The sequence below is a fragment of the Monosiga brevicollis genome, genomic scaffold (genome assembly GCF_000002865.3).
Source record: "Monosiga brevicollis MX1 MONBRscaffold_7 genomic scaffold, whole genome shotgun sequence".
NCBI lineage: Eukaryota > Choanoflagellata > Craspedida > Salpingoecidae > Monosiga > Monosiga brevicollis.
In genome coordinates, this window is record NW_001865044.1 from 1,096,955 (window position 1) to 1,107,025 (window position 10,071).

The 10,071-nt window shown below is 54.8% G+C and overlaps 2 protein-coding genes across 2 annotated transcripts; one reads left to right on the forward strand and one right to left on the reverse strand.

Moving 5' to 3' along the window:
* Positions 1-1,232: 1,232 nt before the first annotated feature.
* On the forward strand, positions 1,233-2,739 carry MONBRDRAFT_24700 (uncharacterized protein; the record flags this gene model as incomplete). Its single annotated transcript, XM_001744886.1, has 3 exons — positions 1,233-1,330; positions 1,660-1,685; positions 1,787-2,739. 3 exons carry the CDS (start codon positions 1,233-1,235, stop codon positions 2,737-2,739), a joined length of 1,077 nt encoding a protein of 358 aa, XP_001744938.1.
* Positions 2,740-4,134: 1,395 nt separating this feature from the next.
* MONBRDRAFT_24701 (uncharacterized protein) lies at positions 4,135-5,595 on the reverse strand (the record flags this gene model as incomplete). Its single annotated transcript, XM_001745057.1, has 7 exons — positions 4,135-4,275; positions 4,396-4,445; positions 4,573-4,676; positions 4,798-4,946; positions 4,997-5,048; positions 5,182-5,215; positions 5,415-5,595. The coding sequence occupies 7 exons, from the start codon at positions 5,593-5,595 to the stop codon at positions 4,135-4,137; spliced, it is 711 nt and encodes a 236-aa protein (XP_001745109.1).
* Positions 5,596-10,071: the final 4,476 nt, after the last annotated feature.

A 10,071-nucleotide genomic window follows, 5' to 3' on the forward strand; every position in this document is an offset into this window, starting at 1 on the left:
GACTCGATACGAGCCATCCAAAGTTCAAGTACGATCTCAAAGTGAGTCGACCTGCGAAACACTGGCCACCACTTGACGATCGGCTTTGCAAGTTACCTCAGCCTAGCTGAAGCGTGACTGTGAGAGAGGTCGTCGAGATGATCCATTTTCTTTCTTCTTTTGGCGTGATGGTCCCATTTCGGCACACACACACACACACACACACACACACACACACACACACACACACATGAACATGACGACCTTCTCGCGAACGCGTCCTCCCCACCAAGAGGGAATGTCGAACTGGACCAACGCCTCCACCTTCATCACTTACACACCCACACACGCCTGCACACACACACGAGCCACACACCACTTTTTATCGTGTGCTTCCATCGGTCTTGCTGCGAGTTGCGCCACTCCGCTCCCGAGTGGCTCAACGCGGCGACGACCTCGGACATTTGTGTCGCCTGCCACTTGAGCAAATCCACCTGCCCTGTTCCCCGCCGTTCCCCTCGCTCCCCCGCTCTGGCCACCCCAACCGCCTTTTAGTCGTCCGGCTCCCAATGTAGGACATTGGGCATCCCCAGCCTCCACGCCTGCCCCTCACCCGCTTGAACACACCCTGCCGCCGCTATCACCGTCCGGCTCCGCCACCTGCCTCTCGGCCTCCGTGTCGGCTGCACAACCACATCACCGCTTGTTCGTTTGCACCAAAGGCTTGACGGGGGGGGGTTGTGGGGACTCTTCGCCTGATACACTTGTGTTCAAACTCGGAATCTGCCCGCACAACCTCTCTCACTCCTCTTCTCGGGGTGCATCATGACCCAATTTCCATGATCAAGTCGTCAGCTGACTTCATGTGCATCTTGCCCTTGATGAAACCCCATTCCAGCTTCGACCCGGCCGGCCGACTGTGTCGCCCTGTAGTCTGCAGCACCATCAACCTCTGGGCAGCCGTGCACTCCGCGTCATTTGTCCACCCCGGCAGGACACGCCACCCACCACACGTGCCACGCCCAGGTGAAGACTGGTGACCCCCCGGTGCCCATCCCCAAGTGCGTGCCCTGTCTTTGGTGGTCCCCGTCGGCATCGATGCCTTTTGCCCCCGCCTCACCCCTAGCTCAACAGATACTCATATCTAACGTGTGGCTACCCGTATGTATGCATGCATCCCCCGCTTTCCACCGTGCAGCGTTTCCTGCCCTTCTGGCTGTCGCCCATCAACTGACACCGACAAATCAAGCGCCATGACTCATCACGACCTGGACGGCACCGAACCAACTGGCATGCAAGATAATCAACCCTTGTGGCAGTGTGCCACCTGTCAAGTGCAGTTTTTGCGCCGGTGCGTTGTCTTGTTTTTCAAGTCCGCCGGCCCGCACGCAAAGTCTGCTCCTTCAGCCTCCCCCGGCTTCTTTGCCTCTCCACATGCTCACACTCACCCACGTGTTTCACCCCCCCACCCCCCTCTGCTTGACCCCGACAGCGAACATCTTGTGCGCCACAACCGTCGCCACACTGACTCCCACCGCCAAACATGTCCACTCTGTCATCGTATCCTTCACCGGTGAGCCTTTGACAACCCTAATTACGCCCATCACTGTACGACGCCCATGTCGCATGAATCAAGTCTCATGACCCACCCCCGCCTGATGCCCTGTGTACCACACACAGCTCGGACCACGTCAAATACCACCTCAGTGCGTGCCAAACTACCAGTCGCCTCTTAAAGTTGTAATAACATGACTTGCCGCTCACCGCAGTGCCTGTACTTTTTGCCCTCGATCATGGCGCATCGCAGTGTCCCACTTGGACGTGCGCCCATATGAATGTGAATCGTGTGGGAAGCGCTATCGCCAGCAATACTCGCTCCAACGCCACCAGAGCAAGATGAAGCACTCTGGTATTAAGGAGCATGAATTTGATCTTGAAGCCCTCGTGCATGAGAAGCAACAGTCAGGCAGCCCGATTCCCAAGGCTCGGGAACGCCGACCCAACCGTAGTCTCTCAGACGCTGACGAGACCACTTCCAATCCTGATCACGATACCAGCCATTCATCTGCTTTGGCCATGCTCACAAAAGCAGCCGCTGCTACAAACCCCGCCTGGGCCTCGCCTCAGCATGGCATTAGCAGTCACACCCCACCTCTGCCCTCGCACCGTCACCATGGATCGGGTTCCGATGACAGTGGGCTCCCTGCTTCCAAACGCAGCAAACCGGGGTCTTTCTCTGATTCTTCACGAAACGAAGAGTCCATTCGAAGCGCCGGCTTGGCTCCCTCGCACGGGCTCGATGCAGCACATCTTGCTCAAGGTCTCGTGCAACCTGCTGGCAACGCCGATGCTGGCACCGCAGCTGCAGCTGCAGCCGCCATGGCCGGTGGTGCAATGCCACCCTGGTTGTCCAACTCCCCCGCTCTGATCAACGCCCAGTCACAGATGCAAGCCGCCCAGATGCAGGCGCAGTTTATGACCATGATGATGATGCAGCAAGCCTTGGTCAATAACATGGCCAACATCCAGCCAAACTCCTTGGCCATGACCAGCGCCTCATACGTGCCCCCGGCCTTTTTCAATAACCTGCCCCACATGGCCAACACGGGCAACCTGCCCTCCCACCCGGCCTCGACCCTCGGTCTAGCCTCACAAGTTGGCCTCAAGAGTGAACCCACCTTCACCCCCAATCTGAGTGGAACCTCCATGCCCGCAAATTATGAGCGGCAGTCAGTCACACAGTCCAGCGGTGGCATATAGACCCCCCTCTTCACGAGAATTGGCTAAGCGATATCTTATTACGGCTCTACCATGCCTGTGGTCGTGTGATCTTGAAGCGCTGACTTCTCTTCATGTACTCTCTGGGTGCACGCCGCGTTGTTGCTGGTTCGCAGTTTCCCTTCAGCATTGGCCCACCTCATTTATTTTGATGTTTATCAGGCGAGCGGCATCTCATTTGCTCGCCTCTTGCTTAATACCTTGTCCCGCTTGCCTTGGTTCCGGAACCGATGTGCAACATGTCCTTGTTTCCTGTGCTGTTTCATCCCAACCCCCTCTTCTCTCGTTCCAGTGATGTTCCTGTGTTGTTTTGCCAGTCTCTCCTTGTGTCGATTTTTGCTCCGGCTTTGTCGGTCGCCGATTGTGTTATGCAAGAGTGCCGGGTCACTCTTGCCTTGCCTGAGTTGGTATCTATGGCTGGCCTACAAACCACCCATCGCCCCACTCTTTGTTCTTCATGTGACCATCATTGGCGCGCTTCGCGTTGCCTTTCTACCACGCCTGAACATCCTTGGCTTCCACTTTCCACCACCCCATGTCATTGCCCATCTTAGCATGCCGGCCGTTCGCCTGTGCCGCGGGCTGTGCTCGCGGCTGTCATGGATGGTGGCGTGCATCATAATCTTATTTGCCTGGTCTGTGTTGTCTTGGCGCTTGCTTTGGAAACACACAAACCTGTGCCGCTCCATGACCCATAATTTCAAGGGTGTTTTGTTCCTGGCCAAAGCTCCTTTTGATGGAGCCATGCCGACCCTTGATGCCGAAGAGGCAGTACCATTGCCTTTCGTTTCTTGTTTTTATGTTTTTGCCACTTGAACAATTTAGGACCTTTCTCCGCAATTTGTGGTCATCCATTCCTTTTCGTGTGTTGAAAAATCTGCTCCGCGTGTGACCGACCACCAAAGGAGAAACAAAAACTTGCAAAGCGAAAGGCGGCTGATGTTATGCAGATCAGTCAAATGTGGCCGTAGGAGGAAGGAGGTGTACGCTGGTTTGATTTGTGAATCGCATGGAACATCATACTTCGGCTGCTAGTCGTGCAGCAGGGTTCCTCGCTTTTTATGTTCCCCTCCCTACAATATCATGCAAGCACGTAGACGGGTGAGGCAACGAGGTGTATTCATAAGAAACATGATTCCAAAGGCGTGACGATTGACGACCAGCTCGCTGACTCTGCAGACCCGATCGGACAGCCGCATCTCAATGTGGATCATGCAAGGTCGGACCTGATGCATTTGAGGCTTTGATGAATAATTTGCTTGCCGGCCGAGGACCCGATGAATGATGCGGGCGTCGGCCTCGTAAGCTTTGTCGGCTTGGAGCTGAGCACGAGGAGTCAGTGCAAAAGACACGGTGAGGACTGGCAAGTAGCGTGACTCAGCACAATGTCATGTTCTTGCCCATGGCAACAGAGCCATCCCTACTCACAAGCTGAGCCTCTTCTTCTTCATGCTCGTCGGTTGTGCTGATGGAAGTACCAAAGGGTACAGTTGACGGGATGGGCGCAGCCTGTGCCGTCTGTCAACCATGAAGACACGCACGTGCATACAGGATCACAAACCATGAGCTCAGGCGTCTGATACAATTTGAATTGGCTGCAACAAGCGCATGAAATTCCTGGCAATCGGGAGGCCTGACCGGATCAAAGCTGCGAGCAAATTTGTCGAGATCAGGCTCCTGCCCTTTAGCTACAAAACCATCTGTCCCAGCCCGCATTAGCATGTGAGTGTGACAGCTCCTTGGTGTAGTGGGTGCAGCCAACAGCGACTCAAGTCTCTGGGTTGTGGCTTGCGCATGGCTTGACGGAACACCCACCTGGCAGGAGATACAAGAAGTTTGGCTGATTATCAATGGTATATGCTGTGGGGAGGCCACACCCCTGGCATTTCAGGCTGTGCCGTTTCTCAACACCTTCAGCTCTATCAGTCAAAAGAAGTTGACAAGGTGCGCAGCGCCAAGGTGAGAGGAAGGAGACCTTGAGAAGCACACGCGCGCACATGCAACCACACGCCCGCACGCACACACACACATCCAACGTACCGCCGGATATAAAGGGGATGGTCGGTTTGAAATTGGTGTCGGGCCTGATAACGGCCCTGGTCCAGGACACTGGCACCATCTGTCTTGCGTTGAGGCAACTGATCCAACACCACATCTGTGCCGGGTGCCGCCGTCAGCAAGTTGTCTGTCTGTATAAGCCGTCAGCCATCGTGCAGACGGTCGAGCAACGAGCCCTCACCTGTGATGATGGCGAGTTGACCGCATATACAAAAATAGGCCACAAGATCATCCTGCAGCGCAAGTCAGGTCATGATCATCCCATGATTCACCCACCACTCTACACGTCGCTCTACACGCCAAGCTTGACGTCCAGGCGTGCCATCACCAGCCACCACGACGACAGCAAACGACGATGCGGCATACCTCTGCAGTTGCTGCCATGATGCAGGTCTTGACACTGAAAAAAAAGGCCAGACGAATGACAACAAACGTATGCTGCCCCAGATGGATATCCTCAGCTACAAGTATCCAATGCTCTTGCTCGGTTTCCAATCGTAAATTTATGCGCATGCGCCGGGGCGGGCGCTGCCCTTTCTGCAGCGATTCAGATGAGAGGAAGCGGGTTCCGCCTCAACAGCTGTTCAGCACACCTCAACCTGCCAACGAAAATGTCAGCAAGTGAAACACGAGAGAGAGAGAGAGAGAGAGAGAGAGAGAGAGAGAGAGAGAGAGAGAGAGAGAGAGAGAGAGAGAGAGAGAGAGAGAGAGAGAGAGAGAGAGAGAGAGAGAGAGAGAGAGAGAGAGAGAGAGAGAGAGAGAGAGAGAGAAAACAGACATCAACACCAGCATTCCAACACGACGACGGCGACGGCGACGACGGCGGTAAAGAGATCAAGATGGTTGTAGACTGATGCGATGTGAGCAGATGATGAGCAGATTCTCCCCCATGCTCTTGTGCAGTGAAGAGAACAGAGAGAGACGAGTATCGGATGGACTCTCAAGGCAACATGAGCTCGAGACCAGACTCTGCACGACCGAGCTCGCAATCGAGCTCTCGGCCGGCATCGCGGCCTGTGCTGCCACCCATTTCCGTCGCAAGCCCAGGTGGCAGTGAAAATGGAAAAGCCTCAGCGCTCCCAACTCAACAGGAAGCCGATCCGTGGATCGCAGGCTTTGATGGGCTTCATTTGGCCGTACGTCATCTGCTGGCTGACGATGCAGCCCTTGTTCGAGAGTATCCCATGCGACCGGACGATTGATGCCGAAAACAATCTGGGTTGCGACGTAGGTGGATGCGTTGCAAGTCCAGCTTCAACATGCCTTGCAATCACGACTCAAGCACGGTACGCTGAGCTGATAAATGTATGCAGCGACAGGCGCTGGCATCATCATTGTCGTTGATGGAACGGCCTTCGTCTCGTGCATAAGCATGTGTTGGATGTCTGCTGTGCTCACCTGGCGGCTGTGCGTACAGCCCTGCAAGCAGCACAAGCCGAGGCCGAGGCCCGCTCAACGGAGGCTCAAGACAAATGGATGGCAGAGCTCAGCAAAGTCAACACGGCCCTCAACGCAACTCGGGCTGTTGTGCAAGACCAAGCAGAGCAGCTCGCCAAACAGGCTGCCAAGCTCGAAGCACGGACTCAAGAGCAAGAAATGCAGCAGGAGGCGTACAGACAGTTAGAGACCTTGCATGCTTCTTGTACTGCGGGCACTGCCGAACTGGAGAAGGAGCGGGAACGCCTCCGCCACAAACTATCCAGCGCTTGCGCAGGCGAAAAGCAAGCTCAAGATGCTCTGGTATGCAGGCCCATGGCGAGAGTCGCGTGGAGCTGAGTTGAGTGTGTCGGCAAGAGTCTTGGTGCACCTGTTGCGTTTACAGCTTTGAGACTGACAAAGACATGGATCGACATGTACTTCAACGCGTAGACAAGTGCCTCATTGGAACATGCAAAGGCTCTACAAGAGACAGCACAAAGGAGCGAAAAGAAGCTCGAGCAAGTGCGGCAACAACTCGTTACTGCTCGTGCAGAGCGGGACAAAGCGCAGCAAGACTTGGAGCGTCATAAGGTCTGCCTGCATGCATCTCTTGTACAGACCCCTTGAACCTATCCCTCGTGCACACCATCGCGGTTTACAATAGTTGGCTGGATATCTCATGATTGGCTTATTGGGGTGGGGATTGCGGACCTGCGGGGGCTGCGGGGGCTGCCGAGGACTCAGTCTGCGCGAGAGGAAGAGAATAAAGCCCATCAACAGACTCACAAGCGCCTGCGTGCCGAAAACGAGCGTCTAAAGAAACAGCTGGCCGAAGCACAAGACCAAGCCGAGACGGCCAAGGTCTGAATATGGATTTTGAGCGTGGCATCACAATGCTTGCAAAGGTATTCCCAGGCCCAATGACTTGTCAGGCCATTGCATATCATGATAGAAAGCCCAACAAGCTCTGGAGACGAGTGTTCAAAAGCTTCAGCGGGAAAGAGATGCGGACCTTCAGGTACGCTTCAACAACGCCAAGGTGTCTTGGGTCGCTGGAGGGTCGAATTGGCGTTTAGAGAGTGCGTCAAAGCCCATCCGGTAACAAGGACGGTGCGCTTTTGGTATGTAGCTTAAAGATAGGGAGATTACGCGTCTGGAACATGCTTTGAGTAAGTGACGCAAACTCTGAACGAGATATATTATTATATAACATCTGATGTACGCATGGGTACCACCTCATCCAGATCGATCGTGTATGAACGAAGCAGATGCGATTCGCGCGCAAGCAGCAGCAGCAGCGTCACACGCCGCCGCCAAGCCTGTTGTCTCGGCGCCGACAAATGCGGACACGATCGACGAGGCGCGCTTACGCGCACTCATTACAGCGGTAAATGCGCAAACCTGTTGAACCTGTGCGCGTGGTCTGTGAGTGCTAAGATTGTACTGGGAACGACTGCTTTGTAGAATCGAAAGGAGAAGAGGCGGTTGGCTCAACTGGAACCACGCAAACTGGCCAGCCCTAGACGCCAAGACGGACGATGAGAAGGGACGCTGTTGGCAAGAGCCGACTCGGCCCTCAACATTGTTCCAAAAAATTGACCCCTTTACACGTTCTTCTGGCTGCGAGTCTGTGCTGAGCAATGCTTGGGGACATTGCTTCTGCGCGTGGTCTTGGCAGCCATGGCACTTGCTTCATGAGTGAGAGTGAGAGTAAGAAAAGGTAGCGCACGGTGTGGTGTCGCACCCATGTGGTTGCGAGCGCCATGCCACGAGGTGCGCGGATGAGTGACCTGGAGTTGTCTTTGCCACTGTTCTCAGAGCAAGTTGCCACAGACGTTTTGCTGCATGGCCAGACCGAATGTGCATGTCGTCCATTTATTTGTACCTGTCTTGCTAATGCGGTTTGCGGGTCAAGAACGAGTTTTGCGTTCGTCTTGTCGCGACGGCCTCATGGCCAGATGAGATGGTGGCGAGGCGGCAGCGTCAATGCCGCCTCGAGGCCATACCGATATTATGCTCTGCCCCTACCAGGTGCAGGTGATCAAGGGGAGGGGGCCAGCATCGCTGGGGGCTTGCTCGATGTCATAAAAGGTATTGTATGACAGCCAATAAGGATCACGAAGGCACAGCGTGATGCTTCCCATAGCTCATGAAAAATAAAGCGCAGAGTGCCAAAAGTCAGACAAACGACATCACGACACAACATTACAACACTACAACACTACTTGACGGCGACAACACGACCACGCTACTGTACCTTTGCAACGAAGAACCGCTCGTGCGCTTTGGCGACTGGGGCAGGGTCGACGTCATCAAGTCGGCTGGGAGGCCTACCTGGACATGCCGTCGACTCGCTTGTCGGCATGTCATGCTGAGCACCATCATTCGCACCATGCATGAGATGAAGACGGCTCTCGGCAACACACGCTTCTTGATTCTGGACAGCAAGTCGTGAACGAGTCAAGGCGAGCCGGCAAATAAGATGGCAACCAGGCCAGATGCCAGCTCGCAAGCCTAAGATCAATGCACCCTGTGCTAGTTGCACAGCGCGCGCGACTCGGTATGCGTGCATCGATGTAAGTGATTCCTTACCGGTGCCTGGGTCGCGAAAGAGCCATCCGGCCATCTTGGCGTGTTCCATCACACGCAGAAGCTCGTGCATCAAACCCACATGCCCCAAGCTTGGATATGGGATATCGCTTTTCTAATTTCTCTCTCGCTGCCTCTCTCCATATCTGTCTACCTATGCCTCTATCTCTGTCTCGCTGTCTCTCTGCTTCACTCTCTCTGATCCGGCTTTTCTTTGTCTGTTCACTCCTCTGTTTCGTACTCCATCTCTCTGATCGTCTGCGTCTTCTGCTCTGTCCCTCTCCATCTTCTCTCCCTTGTCTCTCTTCTCTTGCTTTCTCTTCCACTCATAGAAAAAAAGAAAAACGAAACCCAACCAACACACATCATTGTGCAGGTGGCCGCTATTGGCAGTGCTGCTTCAACCCTTACCCCTGACCCCTGACCCCCAAAAAGGTGGCGCGCGCGTCCGTCCGTGCCATCCCATCCATTCCCCCAGCTCATCTCCTTGACCAGCCTCCAACCAAAAGTTCTGGGAGGAGCTGTAGGAACAAGCGAGCATCACCCCATCACCCCATCACCCCTACCCTCTTTTCCCACACATCCATCATCACCTTCAACAGCGTCAAGCGGGTTTGTTTTCTCGGCAACCAACTCGCACCCTTTTAACCCCTTTGTGACCGCTGAAAGACTTGCCCATACAGCAATTGGCTGCTGGTGTCTTGGGGTGCCTGCCTGCTTGCCTGCCTGCCTGCTTGCCGACCTCCCCCCTCTTCACTCGGCCAACAAACCGCACTGTCCTTCCACTTCCAACCACACCTACACTTCCACACACCATCACCATCCATCACCCTATGGTGGACGGCCGTGTGTGCCCCATTGAGCCAGTTCACTTGAAAAAAACCTACACCATCAACCATTGACCCATTGGTTTAGAGTGCGACCAAACAAAACCGCAGCAACGCCTTTTGCCCTTTGACGCGCCCTTGTCGCCTTGTCCTTGACAGTTTCGGGGGTGATCTGCAAAGACACGCATGCAACGCTCTGTCACAACCCCTTCCTACCCTCTTCTCTTCTCCGAAACTCGGATGCCCTTCCCTACTGCCCCGTTGATTACTTCTCCGTGTCTTTCTTGAACGCGCTGCAGTCGGTCAAGGCGCCATCAAGCACGCTCCAGCTGAAGCGCGCCCCCTCCCCTCTTTCTTTTTCGCTTTTTTTTTTTTTTTGCACTTTTGCGGGTAAGCCTTGGCTCTCCCCCCCCCCCCCCCC